Source organism: Mixophyes fleayi, chromosome 3 (genome assembly GCF_038048845.1).
Source record: "Mixophyes fleayi isolate aMixFle1 chromosome 3, aMixFle1.hap1, whole genome shotgun sequence".
Lineage (NCBI taxonomy): Eukaryota > Metazoa > Chordata > Amphibia > Anura > Limnodynastidae > Mixophyes > Mixophyes fleayi.
The window spans coordinates 187,678,176-187,702,502 of record NC_134404.1 but is presented as its reverse complement, the minus strand read 5'-3'; the positions used below and the strand labels follow the sequence as shown (position 1 = coordinate 187,702,502).

The 24,327-nt window shown below is 41.8% G+C and overlaps 1 protein-coding gene across 1 annotated transcript; it reads right to left on the bottom strand.

Annotated features, from left to right (window-relative positions):
* Positions 1–579: 579 nt before the first annotated feature.
* LOC142143207 (putative uncharacterized protein C6orf183) lies at positions 580–24,327 on the bottom strand. Its single transcript, XM_075200919.1, has 7 exons — positions 24,258–24,327; positions 17,766–17,879; positions 17,169–17,363; positions 13,868–14,000; positions 13,173–13,324; positions 11,887–12,039; positions 580–720 (listed from the first exon to the last, which is right to left on the bottom strand). Exons 2-7 carry the CDS (start codon positions 17,829–17,831, stop codon positions 580–582), a joined length of 840 nt encoding a protein of 279 aa, XP_075057020.1. The 5' UTR covers positions 17,832–17,879; positions 24,258–24,327.

Sequence of the window (24,327 nt, the reverse complement as noted above, 5' to 3'; positions counted from 1 at the left end):
AAGAGTCTTCTGTATATTATATAGGGTCTGATTCATTAGGGCATGCATCCTGAACGCAACGCGTGCTCCGTATTCTACGCTGTCTTTTGAGCCCATATCAGCTGGTTCTGGGCATGGGCAGGGTGATTTTGCCTACAATACGCTCAAAATCAGCAAATCCGTGTCTTGATGAATCAGACACATTGTCACCAACAAGGTAATTGCAGTCAGTTACTCAAGATATGGGAATGACTTTCACAAGAAAATGAAAGCATCTGGGTAGCAGCTTTTGAATTGCTTTCTGTCTATTTGGAACTGCTGTAGCTTTCAAGTACAGTACACTAAAACAGCACAGTTTACACACCTTTAAAATATATCTGTTTATATAAGTATTTTGGGGTATAGTTCCACCATCTCTGCAATACCATATGTACAGACATTATTAGACTCATACACCAAGTACAGAAGTTTGCCCAATATCAGAAACATTAATAAATTACGCAAGGCAAATATCCATATAAAAAAATTATATTCCATATAATACCCATGGTAAACAATCAGATATTGACTTTGCTCTAATCCAGTTTACCCTAATTAAAGTTACTTATTACTAAATAAGTGTGCATGATTATATGGTACCTCTATGAACTGTGACTGAAGACTGAGTAACTCGTCGACTTTCTTGTGTTGCTTTAATTTTGCTAAAAATTTTTGCTGCCATGGATCTCGTTTGGGTTTAATCTAGAAGAAAAATAAATAAAAATGCAATGGCTATAATTATTTTCAAACCACTATATGTTCTGTAGAATGTATGCTTGATAAAACTATGACCTGTGCTACATAGTTATTAAGGATGAAAAAGAAACTGGTCCATCCAGTTCAACCGTTCTACTTCATTAATATGCAGATAGACAAGTTTACAGGTCTGGTTACTTTTCTAAGGGAAAGTAACCAGACTGCTCACATGACTTAATTTACAATAGATGCAAACCTCACTTTCCAAAAACCACAAACGATTTCAAGTACTCTGGATAATCTCCAGCTATTTCCCCTGAGGCCTTAAAGAGTCTCTAGACTAAATTATAAGTCATCTACTGTCATTATAAGTAGAGGAAAGAGATAAAATTTTGTGTAATATATAAAAAAACTCCTTCATTTATAATTATGGGTAGAATAGTTTTTCGGGTAAATGTTATAGGTATATCACAAATTTTTATGCTGTAGACCGAATAATACTAATTGTGGCCCTTTACATAAATGATGGGTCCTACCATTTACTTCCAGCATCTACATTTTACCATGCTATGCTCCTGATCACCCACATAGAGAAATTGTGGGGCCAATTACAAATGACACATGCAGGGACCCCACCCTTCTCCATGACAACACCCGCTCCCTTCGATCTGGTGGACACAGATGTGTAGTGTGGAGCCATGACACCCAGACCAACAATATGCCCCCCCCCCCCAGACTGCCACACATGCCCCACAGACCTCCCCACATGCCATTTACCACAGAGAGTGAAAGGGGATTGTCTTCTGATGAACACAGCACTGATACTGAGAAGAAGAGATAGCCTGTATATTACACGGACTGTGAGAAAGGTTTTACTAATATTTAGCACCAGAGGCAGAAACTGCCTTTGTACAGGGAAAATATCCTGGGCATTTTCAAAATAGCCCCACCAGACCCGACCATAACAATAATACCATACATACATAATATAAACACCCCCACCACTGCTACATAACATTAATCCCTCCCATCTCATCATCATCACCATTTATTAATATAGCGCCACTGATTCCGCAGCTCTGTACAGAGAACTCATTCACATCAGTCTCTGCCCCATTGGAGCTTACAGTCTAAAATCCCTAATATACACACACACACACAGAGATGGAGAGAGAGACTAGGGTCAATTTTGATAGCAGCCAATTAACTTACTTGTATGTTTTTGGAGTGAGGGAGGAAACCGGAGCCACGGTTGGGAATTGAACTCATGACCCCAGTGCTGTGCGGCAGAAGTGCTAACCACTTAGCCACTGTGCTGCCCCATATCACTTATCTATCTTCCAAAGCAGATGGAGGAAGCCACACAGTCACATGTAAGGGGAAGGAGTAAAGCAGAAAGGCTGGAGGAAGGGATTGTGGGATGGGAGAAGACAGGTGGTGAACGGTAGACAGAGGGGAGGGACTAGAAAGGATGGCAGTTCATTGGTGGCTGGTCTTTGGGGAGGAGCCAGGTACCAGGAAGTCTTTAGGACAGGGCTCGCTCCAATAATGCCGCAAAGCAGCAATTATATCCTCAAAACTGTGGCCCCACTTAGAATGAGTGAGGGCCCTGACAGATTATTGTAAACAAAAAGCCCCTGGTCATTCAAGGCCATACACTGGTATCCCCCATACACTCTTGACTGCTGCCCTAAACCCACAGCCGCACTTTTCCTCCTGGAACCAAATTATGTCTGAAATGGCTTTACATCCCAATGTGAGGCAGATAGGTGTTATGAATTTGGTTATAACACTGTTTCATTTCAACTGAAGAGCAATTTGGCACCTCAGAAAGCGGGTGTCAGAAACCGCACTGACTGTGTAAGCAGAAGGCTTCTGACATGATTCCTGAATAGAATCCCAGATATGTCTCTCTTAACTGTTGTTTCCCCAATCAAATTTTGGATTTCATGGTTTCAAACTCAAAATTCCTAAAAATTCCCTTTCAAAAACTCAAAATTCATAGTAAAATTCCCTATCAAAATATGTAGTTAAAACATTGGGGTCCATACATAAAATTATAAATTTAACATGAAAACTATCAAAACTAACTGCCCTGTGTTATTTCCTTTGGTCTTTCATTCTACAACTAATACCACTTTCAGATTGCCACCCCGTGTTCACACTGGACACGTGTCTGCCAGGGTCTCCATGGCAACATCACAAGAGGAGCTCTGATTGGCTCCTCTTGTGATGATGATTTTTTCTTAACTTAACAATGGTGTTCGGTGAGACCCGAGTTGAAAAACCAGGTGGTCATGATGATGGCATCATCTTGACTAGATCTCACTGAAGCCCCTCCTCTTCCTCTCTCGGCCGGCAGTGGTCATGTTTTTAGTTTGTTCGGATTTGTTTTCATTTAGGTTAAAAGATTACAAACTGTATTTTCTAATTTCCTGGACATTGCCTGATCAGGGTTAAATTTTCTAAAGACCGGTGCAGGGGCTGGAGACTAAGTGGAAATACTGGTGTTTAATTAATCTGCATTATGTTATAGAAAACAAGTAAAACTATACACTGTTACAACTGCTTGCAAATAGAAAATTATATATATATATATATATATACATATATAAATATATATGCACACACACATTATATATATATATATATATATATATATATATATATACTGTAACAGAAGACAGGCAGGGCGCCTCAATGTGTATTACCACTTGAATAACATAAATGGATATAATATCATACGTACCATAAGGTATTGGTAGGTCGTCCAATCAGAGAAGGAAGATCCTCTTCATAAATTATTCCTCCCAGTTGGTAAAATAATGGACAATGCAGAAAATAGAGCACAACATAGAGTAGTATTGTCAGGATGTGCAATCACACCACCTGTGAAATATACACCACCTATAGGGCTTCCTTATCGTGCAAAAACACATATGCCCAAAAATCAACAATTATGATATATAGGACACCCGTGTGTACCAGCCCAAAAAGGGTATAAAAATATAAACTGCGTACCAGATGGTCTCTTCAAATTGGCACAAAATCAATCCTTAGGAGGATCAGTTGTGTAATCCCTCTCTTCAAATCTCAGTCATTGGCAGCAATAATGACAAGAAAGGAGGTGTAAAAAATACAATAGCGCTTTATTAAAAAATAAATATATGCACTTACATCAAGGAGTGCAGATAGATGTTTAAGGTAGTAGGCTCAACGCGTTTGGTCCCGGTAAAACGGGACTTCATCAGGAGCAGAAGAACAGCAGATACAAATACCGCTACATTACCGGCTTTAAATAGAGTCCGGACGCCATCTTGGCGCATGCGCAGATGCCGCCACTTATTGCACATGCGTCAGAGCAACTTAATTGATATTCACAAAAACACTAAACGGAACAGTACTGTAATTCCGCATATGTAGCATGACACTCCCGTGGAGCCACCCATAAGCCCCATAATAGACATTAATAATATAACAAGATATTTACTTTCATATGCTACGTTATATAGTGAAAGGATATGAGCATGTTACATGATCCCCATAGCGCCAGAGGAATTTATGGCATAACATCCATATACAAAAACCTTTATACATGATATAATATACAATATATAAAACATAAACAATATATAAAAAACACACATATGCATGCACATACACAATCAAATACAGACTGATCAGATCTACCACACATTGGGTTAACCTATAACCATTATACCTAAACTCAAATCTGGTGATAATATACCAGATGCAGATACCAAATTTGCTGCTTAGTACCTGTCATCAGCCTGACCAAGCACTAATATCCTAATATTATAAAAAGAACCCTAATGACTATATCCCTGAACCTTAATTGTAATAACTAATAAAAGCGATAGAGTTAATAAAACCACTACCACCCATAGATTAGCAGCCTATAATGGACTCTACTATATAGTCATAAGATACAATAGGTAACCAGGGCCGGACTGGCCATCTGGCACTTCTGGCAAATGCCAGAAGGGCCGATGGCTATATGGGCCGGCCCGACTCCCCCTGTCTTCTTGGAGGCTGGAGGAACCAGCCACCTCTGCTGCGCGCTCCCCAGCTCTCTCCCCCATTATGCTGTGCAGCCAGTTACACTGGTGAGTTTCCTGTCTTTTTTAATTTGTTTTTTTTTTTTACTGAAGACGGGGGTGCCGCGATTTTCGGGGGGTCGCGGGGGTGCCGCGATTTTCGGGCGGGGGCGCCCGCGATTTTCAGGGGGGGGGTCGCGGGGGTGCCGTGATTTTCGGGCGGGGGTGCCCGCGATTTTCAGGTGGTGAGAGCCAGGGAGTGCTGGGAAAGGGGGTGAGAGCCAGGGAGTGCTGGGAAAGGGGGTGAGAGCCAGGGGGTGCTGGGAAAGGGGGTGAGAGCTAGGGGATGCTTGGAGAGGGGGTGAGAGAGCCGGAGGGGGTGCTGGGAAAGGGGATGAGAGCCAGGGGGTGCTGGGAGAGGGGGTGAGAGAGCCGAAGGGGGTGCTGGGTAAGGAGGTGAGAGAGCCGAAGGGGGTGCTGGGAAAGGGGGTGAGAGAGCCGAAGGGGGTGCTGGGAAAGGGGGTGAGAGCCAGGGGGTGCTGGGAGAGGGGGTGAGAGAGCCGAAGGGGGTGCTGGGAAAGGGGGTGAGAGAGCGGAAGGGGGTGCTGGGAAAGGGGTTGAGAGCCAGGGGCTGCTGGGAGAGGGGGTGAGAGAGCCGAAGGGGGTGCTGGGAGAGGGGGTGAGAGAGCCGAAGGGGGTGCTGGGAGAGGGGGTGAGAGAGCCGAAGGGGGTGCTGGGAGAGGGGGTGAGAGAGCCAGGGGGGTGCTGGGAGAGGGGGTGAGAGAGCCAGGGGGTGCTGGGAGAGGGGGTGAGAGCTGAAGGGGGTGAGAGAGCGGAAGGGGGTGCTGGGAAAGGGGGTGCTGGGAGAGGGGGTGAGAGAGCCAGGGGGTGCTGGGAGAGGGGGTGTGAGAGCCGAAGAGGGTGAGAGAGCGGAAGGGGCTGCTGGGAAAGGGGGTGAGAGAGCTGAAGGGGGTGCTGGGAGAGGGGGTGAGAGAGCTGAAGGGGGTGCTGGGAGAGGGGGTGAGAGAGCGGAAGGGGGTGCTGGGAAAGGGGGTGAGAGCCAGGGGGTGCTGGGAGAGGGGGTGAGAGCCAGGGGGTGCTGGGAGAGGGGGTGAGAGCCAGGGGGTGCTGGGAGAGGGGGTGAGAGAGCCGAAGGGGGTGCTGGGAAAGGGGGTGAGAGCTAGGGGGTGCTTGGAGAGGGGGTGAGAGAGCCGGAGGGGGTGCTGGGAAAGGGGATGAGAGCCAGGGGGTGCTGGGAGAGGGGGTGAGAGAGCCGAAGGGGGTGCTGGGTAAGGAGGTGAGAGAGCCGAAGGGGGTGCTGGAAAAGGGGGTGAGAGAGCCGAAGGGGGTGCTGGGAAAGGGGGTGAGAGCCAGGGGGTGCTGGGAGAGGGGGTGAGAGAGCCGAAGGGGGTGCTGGGAAAGGGGGTGAGAGAGCGGAAGGGGGTGCTGGGAAAGGGGTTGAGAGCCAGGGGCTGCTGGGAGAGGGGGTGAGAGAGCCGAAGGGGGTGCTGGGAGAGGGGGTGAGAGAGCCGAAGGGGGTGCTGGGAGAGGGGGTGAGAGAGCCGAAGGGGGTGCTGGGAGAGGAGGTGAGAGAGCCAGGGGGTGCTGGGAGAGGGGGTGAGAGCCGAAGGGGGTGAGAGAGCGGAAGGGGGTGCTGGGAAAGGGGGTGCTGGGAGAGGGGGTGAGAGAGCCAGGGGGTGCTGGGAGAGGGGTGTGAGAGCCAAAGGGGGTGAGAGAGCGGAAGGGGGTGCTGGGAAAGGGGGGTGAGAGAGCTGAAGGGGGTGCTGGGAGAGGGGGTGAGAGAGCTGAAGGGGGTGCTGGGAGAGGGGGTGAGAGAGCGGAAGGGGGTGCTGGGAAAGGGGGTGAGAGCCAGGGGGTGCTGGGAGAGGGGGTGAGAGAGCCGAAGGGGGTGCTGGGAAAGGGGGTGAGAGCCAGGGGGTGCTGGGAGAGGGGGTGAGAGCCAGGGGGTGCTGGGAGAGGGGGTGAGAGAGCCGAAGGGGGTGCTGGGAAAGGAGGTGAGAGAGCCGAAGGGGGTGAGAGAGCCAGGGTGGTAGGGGGTGCAGGAAGAGGAGTGAGAGAGCCGGGGGGTAGAGGGTGCAGGAAGACGTGTGAGAGAGCCAGGGGAGTAGGTGGTACAGGAAGATGTGTAGGAGCCAGCGGAGAAGGTGGTGCAGGGGGTTAAGTGAGAGGGACAAAGGAGAAGATGGTGCAGGGGCATAGGTAAAAGAAAGTGTAAAGGGAGAGACATCTTAAGAATGGGAATGTCAGGGATGCAGCCATCATAAAACACAAGTAGTAATGAAGAATGGAAATGCACAGAGGGGACAAGTGTTAAAAAAAATAAAAAATCAAGCCTTCATACTCCATTCACTTATATTTTCTATACCCCCACTCCTAAATTTCTGCTTCGACCACTGCCCTCTATTCCTGCTCCCGACTGCCTGTGTGAGCTGACAGCTGCTGATCCCTCCTCGCCCAGCGCGCCCACTAGGAGAACAGAACACAGGATGCCATAATCAGGTAAGTTCATATATTTTCTCGTGTGCAATATGTTTTTAACCATCCTTTCTTGAACTGGGGACACTACAGCGTATCCAATAATGTTTAACACTATGTATTGCTCATTATTGCGCTGTAATGTTTTTTGCATATTTATCAGTACAGAGATTTTTAATTAAGAGGAAAAAACATTGCTTGTCATAAATTTTATCTGTAATTGTGTCAATATATCTATTTTTGTTTGCATTGTAAATGATGTATTAAGCTGCTCTTGGGACTCACACTCAGTATCTGATATGCTGTAGCAATTTTTATTTGTGAATGAGTTTTTATCTGAGCTTTACTAATGATTTGGGGGCACTACTATGCCATAATATGATTTGTGGGCACTTCTGCATGACCAAATATGAATTGAGGGTAATACTATGTGGCATAATATGACCTTGGGGCACTACAATGTGGCATAATATGAACTGAGCACACTACGGTGTGGCATCATATGAACTTCTGCCAAAGGCAAGTCTTTCATTGTTGAATATGATGGGAGCCCAAAGAAGTTGCTGTATCGGGGCCCAAAATTCCTCTTGTCAGCCCTGCCTGTGAGTCAAGGGGGTAGACGCCTCCAGGTAAATAATCTAAATGTTTCCTATCTAATCAAACTGATGGATCACATCCAATTATTTCTCACCCACCTCCTCTATCCCCCTTAATTTATATACTGTGTTATTTAAAATGAATAGAAAAGACGCATATCCAATTACTGTAGTAAAACAAAAATATTTTTCTCTGACATTTTGCTGTAGATGGAAATACTTTTAATGCGGCCGTGTGGATTCAACTGATCATTCAATAGTTATGTTTTTTTTAGATATATGTTAGTTTTATTTCATGTGGAATGATTCATGAAAATTCTGCCATTACTATTTAATTGAGGAAAAAGGGTACCTGTTACCTATATGTGTGTAAGTATTCTGTTCGTTGTTGCTATTTTGTGGGAGATTTGAAAAAAGCAAAACATTGTTTCCTACAGTGGCGTCTGTATAATTGGTGGTATTGCTGTAGTATGGGTTGGCGTGCTGGTGGCAGTGTTGTAGTGTGTTTGGTGCTTAGTATTGCTAATAAGTAGGAGAGGGTATTGCTATAATGTGGGGGTGATGCCGGTTGCTGTAATGTGGGGAGTGATGCCGGTTGATGTAATGTGGGGGGTGATGCCAGTTGCTGTAATGTGGGGGTGATGCTGGTTGCTGTAATGTGGGGGGTGATGTGGGGGGGGTGATGCTGGACGCTGTAATGTGGGGGGTGATGCTGGACGCTGTAATGTGGGGGGTGATGCTGGACGCTGTAATGTGGGGGGTGATGCCGGTTGCTGTAATGTGGGGGGTGATGCTGGACGCTGTAATGTGGGGGGTGACGCTGGATGCTGTAATGTGGGGGGTGATGCCGGTTGCTGTAATGTGGGGGGCGATGCTGGACGCTGTAATGTGGGGGGTGATGCCGGTTGCTGTAATGTGGGGGGTGATGCCGGTTGCTGTAATGTGGGGGTGATTGATGTAGTATGAGTGTGTGTGGGGGGTTATTTATTGCTGTAATTTTGGAACTAATAATGTATTGTCATGGTGTTTATTGATGTAATTGGGGTGCTAATAATGTAATGTTGAGGGTCATTAGGAGAAATAAATACCCCCCCCCCCACACACACACTCATACTACATCATGTTGTACTGCGCCAGCATCAGTGTGCAACAATATAGTGCATGGAGCCCACAACACGTGGGCCTGTGTGCTTTAAATGCCAGGGCTGATTTTTAGTCCCAGTCCGGCCCTGTAGGTAACACAGGTGTGTGCACCACCTCCCTTTTGCCATCCCTTTCCTCCCTTCCCCCATTTCCCCCCCCCCCCCCCCTCCCCTTTCTTTGGTAGTTTATCTCTATAAAGTTATCAATGGTATCCAAACCCAGGATATATAGCTTGGTGTCCTTAGTAAACTTTTAATGTTTTAGTTTCACAATATCGAGTTCAATTATAGGCTGCTAATCTATGGGTGGTAGTGGTTTTATTAACTCTATCGCTTTTATTAGTTATTACAATTAAGGTTCAGGGATATAGTCATTAGGGTTCTTTTTATAATATTAGGATATTAGTGCTTGGTCAGGCTGATGACAGGTACTAAGCAGCAAATTTGGTATCTGCATCTGGTATATTATCACCAGATTTGAGTTTAGGTATAATGGTTATAGGTTAACCCAATGTGTGGTAGATCTGATCAGTCTGTATTTGATTGTGTATGTGCATGCATATATGTGTTTTTTATATATTGTTTATGTTTTATATATTGTATATTATATCATGTATAAACGTTTTTTGTATATGGATGTTATGCCATAAATTCCTCTGGCGCTATGGGGATCATGTAACATGCTCATATCCTTTCACTATATAACGTAGCATATGAAAGTAAATATCTTGTTATATTATTAATGTCTATTATGGGGCTTATGGGTGGCTCCACGGGAGTGTCATGCTACATATGCGGAATTACAGTACTGTTCCGTTTAGTGTTTTTGTGAATATCAATTAAGTTGCTCTGACGCATGCGCAATAAGTGGCGGCATCTGCGCATGCGCCAAGATGGCGTCCGGACTCTATTTAAAGCCGGTAATGTAGCGGTATTTGTATCTGCTGTTCTTCTGCTCCTGATGAAGTCCCGTTTTACCGGGACCAAACGCGTTGAGCCTACTACCTTAAACATCTATCTGCACTCCTTGATGTAAGTGCATATATTTATTTTTTAATAAAGCGCTATTGTATTTTTTACACCTCCTTTCTTGTCATTATTGCTGCCAATGACTGAGATTTGAAGAGAGGGATTACACAACTGATCCTCCTAAGGATTGATTTTGTGCCAATTTGAAGAGACCATCTGGTACGCAGTTTATATTTTTATACCCTTTTTGGGCTGGTACACACGGGTGTCCTATATATCATAATTGTTGATTTTTGGGCATATGTGTTTTTGCACGATAAGGAAGCCCTATAGGTGGTGTATATTTCACAGGTGGTGTGATTGCACATCCTGACAATATTACTCTAAGTTGTGCTCTATTTTCTGCATTGTCCATTATTTTACCAACTGGGAGGAATAATTTATGAAGAGGATCATCCTTCTCTGATTAGACGACCTACCAATAGCTTATGGTACGCATGATATTATATCCATTTATGTTATTCAAGTGGTAATACACATTGAGGCGCCCTGCCTGTCTTCTGTTACAGTGTCTTCATTTCCGGATTAACCATCTGGCTACAGGGTATCGTGGCTGCCGCTCATACTTGAGCTATCTACACATCTGGAACTTTTCTGCTTATTATACTGCAATATTGTGACTACGTTGTGGTTGTGAGCGCCATTTTATATATCTGTTTGTTTGTTTTTTATATATATATATATACACACATATACACACACATATATAATCATTATCATCATATCATTATTATATAGCACCAGCAAATTCCGTTTCGCTTTACAATATTTTATATATATATATATATATATATATATATATATATATATATATATATATATATAATTGTAAAGCGCTATGGAATTTGCTGGCGCTATATAATAATGATATGATGATAATGATTATATATGTGTGTGTGTATATATATATATATATATATATATATATATATATATACATATATATATATATATATATATATATATATATATATATATATATATATATACACACACACACACACACACACAAGTTCACCCGTGCATGATACTCATGCATTCTAGTCAAATCAAGCTACTTAAGGTGTTAAAAAGGTTCTTGTCATGCATTTGGGGCTAGGCCAGGCCTCCTCAGGGGAAGAGCGTTACTTCCCAACGTAAGCGCCCTTTTTTAACGTGGTTTTGTCCACATGTCACCACCTCATCATTCTTCTCCATCACCTCATCCTTCATCTTCATCGCCACATCCTTAATCTCCATCGTCTTACTGTTCTAAAACCTCTCGATACACAACGTTTCTGCTAAACATCTTATAGGTGTGCTCAATCAGTCTTCCTTGAAGGGCAGTATTCATAACCTGCACTTTCACATCACTGCTTCTCCGTACTCGTGAAAATGCAACATACAATTGTCCATGACCAAACACAGGCTCTGGTAAATAAATACCCACACGGTCAAGAGTTTGAGCCCTCAACTCGTAAATTTAACCTTTACTACCCCTCCCACGGGGGAAAGGGGGATGATGGAAGTTAACTGACTTCACTATTATAATTTTTTTGTCAAATAATGTCCGTATACCAAATTTCAGGTCAATTGGATGAGCCCTTTCTGAGAAAATAGTTTTTTCCACACACACCAACACACTAACACACGCCGCTAGGCTTATATATATTAGATAATATATATATATATATATATATATATACACACACACACACACACACACACACACACACATACACGCACAGGACAATTATATTTTCTGACTATTCACATTAATGTAGATACAGTATGTAGATATTAGCTCATTTTACTTCAGATAATTTGGAAGTAAATCAAAAGTACTAGTTTTTCAAATTTCTTGCAGTATACCTTTACAAACTGTAGCCAGTTGGCCGTCTTCTTGAAAGCCTTACATGGACCTCTGAAGCCCCATCCATCTGCTGTTTCCATTCCAGAATCATACATTGGGAAGGTTCTCATGGTCTGTTGCTTGCTAAATGTACTTCGGAATTTAGCAATGACCTGTAACAATAGGAACGGTAACTGGCAATCACGCACATCATTTCCAACAATTGCCCTGAACTGTGCTCCCAAATAGTAAATACAATCATTCATGGCCATATTTAATGCAAATCAGTTTGTGCACAACAGTATCCAGAATCTCCAGGTGGAATATATCTGACACCGACTATATATTATCAGAATAATGATATGATTGTAATCATGTTCTTCAAGATTACAAAAAGCCAAGAGACACACTTTTGCAAGTTAACGCCTTGACCGACTTTAAGATATGAATCATATAATATGGAAAAGAAGTGGGAAAAAACGTGGGATTGAAAGAGGCAGTTGTGAAATACTGCATAGTGGTGAGATCATAATGATTAAAAAGGTAATCACTTATCTGCACATACAACATAATTGACACTGTGTACTTGTTAGATACATAGATATTGAAAAGACTCACTTGTACGAGTTGTTTTCCTATAGATTGCAAGCTTGTGAGCAGCGACCTCTTGCCTATCTCTCTCTATGTTATTATCAGTCTTGTCCTATTACAGTGTTTGTGTCACTTATCTATTGTGGGGGCGAGAACTGGGAGGTTTCCCTACTCTCCCGGGAGCCGGGAGGTTTCCCAGAAATGCGGGAGTCTCCTGGACATTCCGAGAGAGTAGGCATCTATGTGCTAAAGAAGAGCAGCTAATGAATCTCTAGAGACTGAAGTGTCTTTTACATTTCTGTCTCCATTACTGAAGTCATGTTGTCTTACCTATCAGTCTTTGATTAAATCTTGGTCTCCATGAAAATGGCCACCTCCATAGGCATCAATACATGGACATAGGACACAATTTCTGAACTGTGTCATCATGCCACAGATGGCGAAGCCAATCACGTCTTGTACTGGCTCAGCATCAGGGAGAATGCCAGAATCTTCAAGGAGTGAAGGAGATCACCCCTATTTCAGGGAGTCTCCCTGACACTCAGGGAGAGTTGGCAAGTATATTATTAATATTAATAAATTGTAGGTGCATGTAAGAGAATTATTTCTCTCCAAAATGCTGATAGCAGAAGAAATGCTGATCACTACTGCCACCTAGTGCATAATAATGGTACAGAATTATCATCATAACATTGATCACTAGTTTAAATCCCACCAGTGAGAGCAGCTCCATCTCATTAGCTGTGCTCTTCAGCTTCTCTGTATCATACTCTACTTTAAAAGTAGACAGCAAGTGTTGAAGATGTGGCTTGATCTGCTCAGTTTCTGTCTGGTGCTGTGGTAATTCATCATCTTCCCATTCGTGTACTTCACAAAACAAATAAACAACCAAAGAAAAGGTTATGTGTTTGATTTCAGTATGCTTCTGTCGGTCAGTTTAAGCAAATTAACTTAAATCCATGACATCAAAGCGTATTAAGCTGAAACATCAGATAAGTAACGTGTTCTTAGAGCCCATGTGCTAGTCGTCTCCCATATCTGTGAGATTGCTATATAACAACAGAAGAATAGTAGAACACTATTCCAACAGAGAACACAGCTAGTATATCAATTTACCTAGTTGATTAATCAGTAAGGATGTACTGCATAGACAAGTAATCGTTAGCTAAACACTGAAGAACTCTTAGAAACTTCAGACTTTAAAAAAGCATAAAAGCAGAAACCTTCTATTTTTAGAACACTTGCCGGAACTATTTATCTTAACTTAATAAGAGATGCAATTGAGACACTAGCTGACAGACATACAACAGATTGAAGACACCAGTACAAAAATACAGATTATTCCATGTTTTGATGTATATGAAATACAGTATTAATAAAAGCCCTTTTAATTTAGAACACATATCTTACCAGCCTCTTCTGTACGGTCCTGGGGATTTAAAGGGACAGATCCAAACCCACTGAAGTGTGAACTTCCATTGTCTTTTAATTGTGACTCATTAACTCCCCCAGCAAGGTCAGATATTGGCAAGTACTGTAGGCTCTAAAAAGATTCAAATGAAGAAATATTAAAATGCATCAACTGAGTTGTACATGTAGTCTCTGTTTGAGACAGGAAGCTGTACTTCTGTGTTATTTGTATTGTATTGTGACGTGTTGTGGCACATCTGTGTTGACATCTGTTTGTGCTACTTATTTCTTTTTTTCTAATGCAGTTTATAATGAACAGTCTATTTATATATATATATATATATATATACTAGCAGAATACCCGGCGTTGCCCGGGATTTAAAGAATTTTAAGACACAACTGTGTTACAAAGTGTTTCTCTGAGTTTGAAGAGACCAGTTACTGGATGAAGCGGCATTAAACCATTCCCAATATTTAACAAATGATCAGCAAACTGACCGTCCATTGTGTTGCCATGCAGAGAAACTCTCATATTTGTGGTTAGTCGCAAAGTGCGAACATGCCTGCAAAGATGTGATGATTTAAGGCATGCATTAATTTCATCCGCCATTGTTCCTTTTGGAATGACCGGCAATGTTTGTCGAAAATCTCCAGCCAATACAACAGTGACTCCACCCATTAGTAAATCATTGCCTCTTAAAAATTGAAGTGTTTGATTGAGGGCCTGTAAAGCATTTGTGTGTGACATGGTGCATTCATCCCATACAATGACCTGACATTGCTGCAGAATCTGAGCTTTTTCTGTTCGTTTAGTGATATTGCAGACGGGAGTTTCACTTCGGGCCAGATTAAGCGGTAACTTGAAAGCTGAATGTGCTGTTCCTCCACCAGGGAGCAAAGTTGCAGCAATTCCAGAGGCCACAGCAATAGCTATCTTGGAATGTACTCAAATTTTAGCAAGTAACAACTTGATGAGAAACGTCTTACCTGTTCCTCCGGGTGCATCCAGAAAAAATATATTTCCCCTTTTTTTTGGAACTTCTTCCAAGACATTGTTCCAGACAATCCAGAGTTATGGTTGTTTTAGATGATTTTTAGTTGTTACCCCCCTCGCCACCCCCACCCTTAGGAGTGCTAGGGGTGTCTTGCCCTCACAATATTTGTTGTCAGACTGTAAGTCATATGTGTACCAGGTTTGGTGTAAATTGTTCCAGACATTGCAGAGTTATGGTCGTTTTCGATGATTTTTAGGTGTTACCCCCCCTCGCCACCCCCACCCTTAGGAGTGCTAGGGGTGTCTTGCCCCCACAATATTTGTTGTCAGACTGTAAGTCATATGTGTACCAGGTTTGGTGTAAATTGTTCCAGACATTCCAGAGTTATGGTCGTTTCGATGATTTTTAGGTGTTACCCCCCTCGCCACCCCCACCCTTAGGAGTGCTAGGGGTGTTTTGCCCCCACAATATTTGTTGTCAGACTGTAAGTCATATGTGTACCAGGTTTGGTGTAAATTGTTCCAGACATTGCAGAGTTATGGTCGTTTTCGATGATTTTTAGGTGTTACCCCCCTCGCCACCCCCACCCTTAGGAGTGCTAGGGGTGTCTTGCACCCACAATATTTGTTGTGAGACTGTAAGTCATATGTGTACCAGGTTTGGTGTAAATTGTTCCAGACATTCCAGAGTTATGGTCGTTTTCAATGATTTTTAGGTGTTACCCCCCTCGCCACCCCCACCCCGTAATGAATTTTAATTTTAAAATTTTTTAGTTGCCTCCGTCATGTTTTAATACACTCGTATGCAAAATTTCATGATCTTCGCTTGAAAAATGTGGATTTGTATAGAAAGACAGACAGAAGGACAAATTTTCTTTTATATATTAGATATATATACATAAATCATGTTTTTTGGGACGCAAGTTATGCTTATGATCAAATCTGCACGTTTAGCCTCATTTTAATTACATAAAGGAGGAGGTTGTGAGGCTCAACATAAGCTACATGGTGACCCCTGTTTTGGGTCCTGATCCATAGATTTAGTATACATCTGATATGGTTTTATACACAAAGCATACACTAATAAGCTCAAAGCACAACAGTTTCTCTTTTGTTGGGATCCTGCCTTGGCACTTGCTCGAGTCATGATCCCATTACCCAATGGGTAAGGCACTAATGCAATGACCATGCAGATTCACACATCCCTAAGTAGGTGTTATAAAAGTATAATTTATTCTTTTAGTAAGTTTTTTGTTTTAAATTAACAAAAACAAATAAACAGCAGACATATGGATTCAATATACTGCAGGATTGTGGTTAATTACTGATCTTCACAGTTCATATAGTTACACCCATTAAGTTGATTGACAGTTTTTATGTATCATTGTGGATATAGACGCTATGATTTATTGAGTCCAGGATCTTCCTTGTTCAAATTAACTGATGGGACAGTTCTATTGGCAGCTCTCAAATATATGAAACAATTATGAGTAATTAGACATGGAAAGGAAGCTCACTTTTAGAAAAATGGTTTTGGCTTTAATCAGAGACGAAAAAATACAAAATAACCCCCAAAAAATGTAATTAAGAAATGTATTAATTTATATTTTATCTTGCTGCAGATTTCAAAAGCATATAAACACAGTACATTATACATCTGCATGTATCTCATACTTCTGGCATATAAGACGTTTACTCTGACTCAAAGTCTAACATTCGTCCTGTCTCAGTTTCATGGGGGTGCAGCAGCTATTGGACCCGTAGGCGAGGGGTCACTGAGATGCCTGTTAATCCGCTACACTGGCCCCCACTCTGCTCACCTGAACGTGCATACATGCTGTTATACAATGCCACTTGCCTAGTTTTGCACAGCTACCCCATTTTTACAAGGAAGCGTATAAATTTGTGGGCGAACCAAAGTGCAATCAAGAGCAAAATTTGAGCAGATAAAGGAGATTTCTTGCCAAGTGCGAATTAGGCATACGAGTGAACAAAGATTTGCACTGAAGTGAAAAATTGAGATTTCATTTTATAGTTATATTACAAAGTTCCAGCATAATAGTTAACTCACTTCATAAGCAGTACTCCATTTTTTGCTGAATATGGAACAAGTCCACATGCGCAGAAGGACCCTGCACTGGCCCAACAACAGCGGTAAGACTCCACTCACTACTGTCAGAGAGTATTGCCGGGGAGCTGAGCGTTTGCCTTTACTAGAACTGGGGCAATGATTTCTGAATCCAATTACAATTTTTATTACACAAGTACTCTTATATATCTACTTAACAAATGTCCTAGGATACATACCCTGATATAGTTGTATATAGGCTTCACTGAGTGCAAGTGACTAGTTAACCACTGCAAATAAATGATGAGGTCTTCAAGAGTTACTAAGTGAATAGAATTCTTTTGTCCGGTCAGTAAGTGTTCTCTGGCGACTGACAGTCTTTGCGCTCTCTGTACAGCATCAGCGTATTCCTCCATGATGTATCCAACTTGCTCCTGTGTGTGCAGAAACCACGATATCAATAGAACAACATGCACCCCTAGATTAGAAGTAGATTGAATCTGCACTGATTGCATAGAACAAGCTAACCAAGTATAAACTGACTGTCCGTCACTGCGGAGTTTTGTGGTACCTTACAAATGAACAATGATTATGACAATAAAATAGCAGCATTTCACCACCGCGAACAGCTGGAGGGGGCATCTCCTGACGTTTTTTCCTGTGATAATAATGTTTTTGTTTCTATTTTGTTTTTTCTGTTTCGCTTGTGACACCACAAAGCCAACAATATAAATCGATTGTAACTCACAGCAAGCAGACATTCCATGACACAACATTGCATTGTCATTAAACATATCATATGAAATAGGATTGCAGATATCTACACTGTTACTTACCTGATACTGATCATAGCACTGTTCCATGACACTAGTGTGGCGACAGAACCTCTTCCACCGCAGCATGTGCAAGTATTTACTTCGGACTAATTGCTGAATTCTGTCGGAGTAAAACTTAGACAGGAATATGGGAATTTATCACCTCGGAATATTAGATAATTTTATCTTGTGTATTTCATATGAATGAGAAAAATATACATATTCAAAAAAAGTGATCTATACGTGAGCTGTCCCTTTACCATGGAATTTCATTGTAAACTGGTTGATTACCGTGGTTATCTTATGCATTGTTTATAAGAATTACCATGGAACCATTTTTCACCAGGGGGAACTGAACTGCTCTACAATAAATCACATTGCATTCTTTGAAAGTGCAATATTGATAAGTGTACATAATCTAAATATTATTTTTTATAATATTTTAATTAATGCAAAAGTATACACTTTCCAAAGACTCGATATGTATTTATGCTTGATACCTTATAACAAATACCTGCGTGTAGTGGCTCTTGACAAATAGTTAATTCTGATTTTTGTGGAAAGGTCACCAAGTGCTACGTATAAATGTAACCGTGAAATAACAATTTTAAAATATAACGTATGCATTCTGGTGTTGACTCCTCTTAAATGCCCCAGGAACAAGCTGTTGCATAAATGTATACAAAAACAGCCGCAGCACATAAATGATTGAGCACAATCAAGGTTTTCTTCAATTACTATGGAGCAATATAATATTGCACAAGTCCTTTTATCATGTCAAATTAAAAGTAACTTTACTTATACAGCAATAGGTAACATAATCAGATTACTGATTCCCAGAAATAACAAAACATTTGCAACAATCAATTTAGCATAACTTAAGATCTATTATGGTAATGCATATTCATTAGATCATGGATCAAGCATGAAAATGATGTGGAGTTTTATAGATCATCATCTGGGTGTAAACAAATTTCAAGTGTAAAACAAGTGATCTCAAGAAGCGGGTTCTATATAGTAACTCACATATTGTAAAGAAAGCACTGTTTCTTTGTCTGGCACCCCACACATCTTAAATACTTGGAGGTGATTATAAATAAAGGTAACTCAAAGATTTTCACTGATAATTTCCTACCCATCACGGCAACCATTTGTACCAACTTGAGAGACTGGCTCCAGAAGGACTTTTCCCTGATAGGTAGAGTCAATGTTGTAAAAATGAATTTGCTTCCGAGAGTTTTTTATCTATTACATACGCTTACAATCCATGTCCCCACATCATGGTTTAATAATCTACATAGAGCTATTAGACATTTTGTTTGGAGGGGTAGGAGGCCTTGTTTCAGACATGACATATTATATAAGCGTAAACTTAACGGTGGCTTACAGTTACCACATTTTTCTACATATTATGATGCCGTCATGCTGAATAGAGTTCTTGACTGGACAAGAGGAAGGGTAGACAAACAATGGGTTTGGATTGAAGGTTACACACTAAATACACAAATTGATCTTGCTCCATGGCAATCTTCACTTCCTACTGTTAAACACCCAATCATCTCTCCCACTTTGACCAGATGGTCAAAACTTCGTACCACTCCACATATCTCCACAAAACACTCCCCTTTGACTGCACTTTTTGATAACCCAGACTTTCCCCCTGGTCTTTCAAACAGACTTTCCAACACTGGATTCCAGCGGGGATAACTCGTGTCGGCCAGCTGGTGGACGTGTCGGGAGTTATACCCTTCGCTGATTTACAAGCAGAATGGCACCTGCCTAATGTGTAAATTTGGAGACACTTACAATTAAGACATTTTGCGTGCTCCCGGGGTGTTCGTGAGGAGGCGGGGAGAACACTCACACAGTTTGAGTCCCTATGCACCGCATCCCAACACCCTAGGCATACTTTATCATCCATATATAGGCTCCCGATTGAGCATTTATTCCACGCGCTACCCAAATTCACTGAGGATTGGGAGCGGGAGTTCGACATAGTTATACCTGAATCAGATTGGGGAAACATATTTCAACGCACTCAAGCCAGTTCAGTTAGTGTGAGAGTGGTTGAAACACATTATAAAATATTGACTCGGTGGTACCGGTGTCCCAGCCTCCTAGCTAAAATGTTCCCTGGTGTTTCTGACCTCTGTTGGAGATGTCAAGCAGCATCGGGCACCCCATTACACATATGGTGGGAATGTGCGGCACTCAGACCTTTCTGGTATACGGTCTTACTTATATCCCAAAAAATTGTGGTAATTGAATTGCCTAATTGTCCAAGATATTGGCTACTCAATGATACCAAAATGCCAATTTCCCAATATAAAATTTCCTCTATAAAGCACCTCAATGGTGCAGCAAAGGCTGTGATACCGGTCCACTAGAGATCACCATTAGCTTTCTCTTCTATATGTCAATGACCGAGATAATTTATTCGGCAGATGACAAATATAGTGAATACTACTTGCTATGGTCGAAATGGATAGAGTTTAAAGGCACTGCACTGTTCGCTCAGTGGAGTGAGTGAAGCCCAACACCCCCCCCCCCCCCTCTGCTTTTCCCCCTTGTCTTTCCCTTTTAAATTTCTATCCCCCATCCTATAGAGTTGTTAAGTAATTATACACTTTCTTGTGTATGTTCAACTTATACTCCTTCAGCTCTGTGAAGCAGAACGGGATGTTTATTTTCCTAGCAAGTTGCAAGAATTGCCTTGCGGACGCTGCAGAATTTGTGAATATTGTTCTGTAACAAAAAGCTAAAAAGTAATGTACCATTGTGTTCATATTGTTACATACCTATGTATACGCTGTTTTATTTTCAATAAAAATAGAATTTATAAAAAAAAGAAAGCACTGTTTCAACAAATGTAACTTATGATAGCAGTTCAGATATAATAAAAACATTGGCTGATGCATAAAAGCAAAGTAGAATTAAGCTAATTTCGGAAATATTGTCAGTGCTGGTGCAATTATTAGGCAAACCAAGGCAGATGGATGCCAATAAAAAACCCTGAATGAGTGACATAAAGGATTACGTTGGAACAAGAAAAGAAGAATATTGTAGATAAGTACTGAGTTCACTACACTACACGACAGAAATACACTAAATTGGAAAATGTTAGGGGCACTATAATATTGACTAATTTTCTTACTGTGTTTTTCCCAATTGAAGAGCACTGTGGAATTTAATGGCACTATATAAATAAACAATGAAGATGATGATATATGTAGGGTACCAGGAAGGACCAAATGCTACTTAGGATCTCTAGGCGTGGGAGGGTTACGCATTTTTTTAAACACATGTTGAAAAGCAAATTGGATCAAACTGCCCATTCTTTTTAAGGCATTCTTGGATTCTTGTTACATTTTGTGGTTTTTATTTTTAGAATCATAAAAAAAAAATCGAGATGGTGATGTCTAAAGTAGAAGTTTGAAAACCATCTGGTTTTCAAAAGCTTGGTTTTGAAGCCGCCAAAAATAAATGCTATTGATGACTTAGGGCAGCAAAATCACACGGATGGATTATTTCACAAGGAAACAAACATTTTCTTAATACTTTACAGCCTGTTCGTCACAATAAAGATTGTCAATGTACATGCTTTTTATAGTTGCCTTATATTCTGACTGTTCCTAGCCTTTTTACAGTGCTTATGCTAATAAGACAGAATATTAATTTATATAATTTTTGTTTTTTATTCACACAGGCTTCTAACTCCGAAATATCCCTACAGTAAACTAAAGGTGTAATATTGTACTAGTTGAATCTTAATTTTCTCTATGCTTCAGCCAAAGTGTTTTATTATGTATGAACTAGATTGCTAGATGGCACCGTGGTTAGCAATGCTGCTGTGCAAAGATGGATTTAGTTCTAACTTCTAACCAATCTGCTTGGAGTGAGCTTTCTGCCCATGTTCCCATGGGTTCCTTCTGGTTTCCTCCCACTGTCCAAAAACATACTGGTAGGTTAATTGATTTCTTATGAAACAATCCTATTATGTATTGGATTACTGCAGTGTAGCACTTTACACTTCAAATGATAGAGTGTATGGACACACCATGATTTTATAGAACAGTAGTCTTGTAGCAGAAAGTACAGTGAGGAAAAATATATATATAGGTTGCTAGACAAAATCAAGAAGGAAGATAAAGCAAGTAAAAATTACTTCGTGACACGTCTGCAGGGAAACACTTTAGAACTTTTAAACACCAGTGCAGGAGTGTGTGCTTTCTGCTTCAAATTAGGAAAATATGATTTTAAACTCCACTGGGGCAGGGACCATTGTGAACGCATAAATTCTATGTACAATAATGCGTAATATGCAGCATAATATAAATGATAATATTAACTGCGTGTTTGAGTGGGTTTCCTCCCACACTCCAAAAAAAAACAACTTACTACTAAATACTATTAGGTTGTCACAACGTTAACATTGGAACTAGCACTGAATGGTATTAGCACAACTAAACAGGGCGGCATGGAGTCTAACGCACCCCCAGTGTTCACCGGAGCCCACCGCAACGACATATGGAGTTTGCTGCGTGAGGTGTGCAGGTCGCAGTTCTCCCCGATTGTCACCAGTGCGGTGGTGAGACAGAAGAATGGTCTAACAGTCCTGATCAAGCCAACGGTAGCACAGTACAACGGAGATTACCAGGAGAGTAGTCAGAAGCGAGCCAGAGGTCAAACTAGGACAAGCAGAGCAGTACAATACGGAACCCAAAGGGATGGTCAACAACAAGCCAAAATCAGGAACCAGTAGCAAGCAGTAACAAGGCAGGAGCGCTGGAGCAGGGTGAATCAATGCTCTTGCACTCTTATGATGCCAGAGTCAGCTTTAAATAGCAGGAAATGTCTCCTGATTGGAGCCTGCAGTTTCGGCAGTCAGAACACAGCTGACCGCCGTCAGCAGTAAGAGAACAGCAGCTCGTTGCCTAGAACGGGACGCGTGTGTATTGCGCATGCATGTGCTGCGAGCCAGCCAGGACACGAAAGAGCATGATGAGAGGAGGAAGTTGTCCATCTCCAGCACCTATGGAGGGTGCAGAGACGGCACCTGACATAGGTTAATTGGCTGCTACTAAATTGACCTTAGTCTCTCTTGGTCTGTGTGTGTGTGTGTGTGTATGTTAGGGAATTTAGGCTGTAAGCCCCAATGGGTGAGTTCTCTGTGAAGTGCTGCGGAATTAATTGCGCTACATAAATAGCTGCTGCTGATGATGATGAACTGCGATCATATGTTACATTTGTTCAAATGATTTATATTGGTCTTGTCACTTTAATTATGTAAACTCTACCAGCTACTATTTTTAGATCGCTTGTCTACATATGAAACCATTTACACAAGGTTGATGATCTATGAACCGCCATGTAATTTTTATGCTTAATCCGATAAATATGCATCAAAGGGTTAGAACTGTGATCTCATGTTACACTAGATTGATTGCAGCAATTGCTTTGTTATTTCTGTGCATCATTGAACTGACAATGTTTCCTGTTTCAGCAGTTACTGCGAGAATATTATCATTAGAGATGACTATGTATTCGTTTGCCACAATTACATAAGACCTTTGAACACAGTCTTTATGACGCCATGTGCAAGTCTAGTGTAGAAGATTTCTGATGTTGGAATTGACTGAGTACACTGTAAGCATGATAGGGACCCTGTACCAGAAATGGTGCTGTATGTGTCACTATATAGCTCCCTAGTGACTATAGGAAACTTATAATGCCTTGTATTCATCCTTCTGCTGCTACCAGTTTCTGAATAGTATAGGCCTAAGACTAGACCTAAAGCGGCAGCATTCCAGGGACAACAGCCATTATTTGTGTTTCATAGCAGGAAGGTCACGCAGCACAACCAATCAGAGGAGAAGAGAGAGCAGTGCATTCTGCACCAAGTGCTCTTCCTCCTTCCTCTGTGGGCGCCATCTGTGCAGGTAAGAGTTTTTAGATATGTAGGGAGGTGTGGTTGTCATGTGGGAGCAGTGGGAGGGGCATGTGAGTGGCAAGTGGGGAGGTCTGAGGGACATGTGAGGGGCATGTGGTCAGGACTGAGTGTCATGTGGGGAGGTCTGAGGGGCATGTGGGGGAGTTATGGAGTAAATATGGGCTCTAAGGGTATGTGGGAGCATTTTGTGGCAAATGGAGGTCTGAGGGCATGTGTGGCTATTTTGTAGTAAGTGACATGTGGAATTTTGAAGCAAGTGAGGGGCATGTGGGTGCATTTTGGGATGAGTGAAGTGGAGGTGCCAAGGCTGGTTTAGGAATATTTTGTGTTCTTGAAATGAAGTGCAATGTGCAGGTCTTTTGGAGGTTGGAGGGCCCTTGAACTATATAGGGTTGCCATTCACTGATCTACCTTATGCACTACAATCCCTGTCACAGCTTGTGTACAGATCTGGATTAAAGTGCAATATAAATACTTCTCTTCAGTAAATAATAATGCAGCTGCCTTCTGTGTATTATAACAAGTATAACATTGTATCCAATGTGACATTAAAACATATTCACCTGGTGCAGCAGTAGAGGCAGGTTATCTGCGGTGTATTCCCTTCTTAGACAGCTCTCCAGCTCTCTCTGC

Coding starts and splice junctions, on each gene's coding strand:
- LOC142143207 (XM_075200919.1), bottom strand. CDS start 17,831: ATGCTGCGGTGGAAGAGGTTCTGTCGCCACACTAGTGTCATGGAACAG. Junction 13,325..13,867: donor GGACCGTACAGAAGAGGCTG/GTAAGATATGTG, acceptor TGTTTTGTGAAG/TACACGAATGGGAAGATGAT. Junction 721..11,886: donor ACTGGCTACAGTTTGTAAAG/GTATACTGCAAG, acceptor TTTTTCTTCTAG/ATTAAACCCAAACGAGATCC.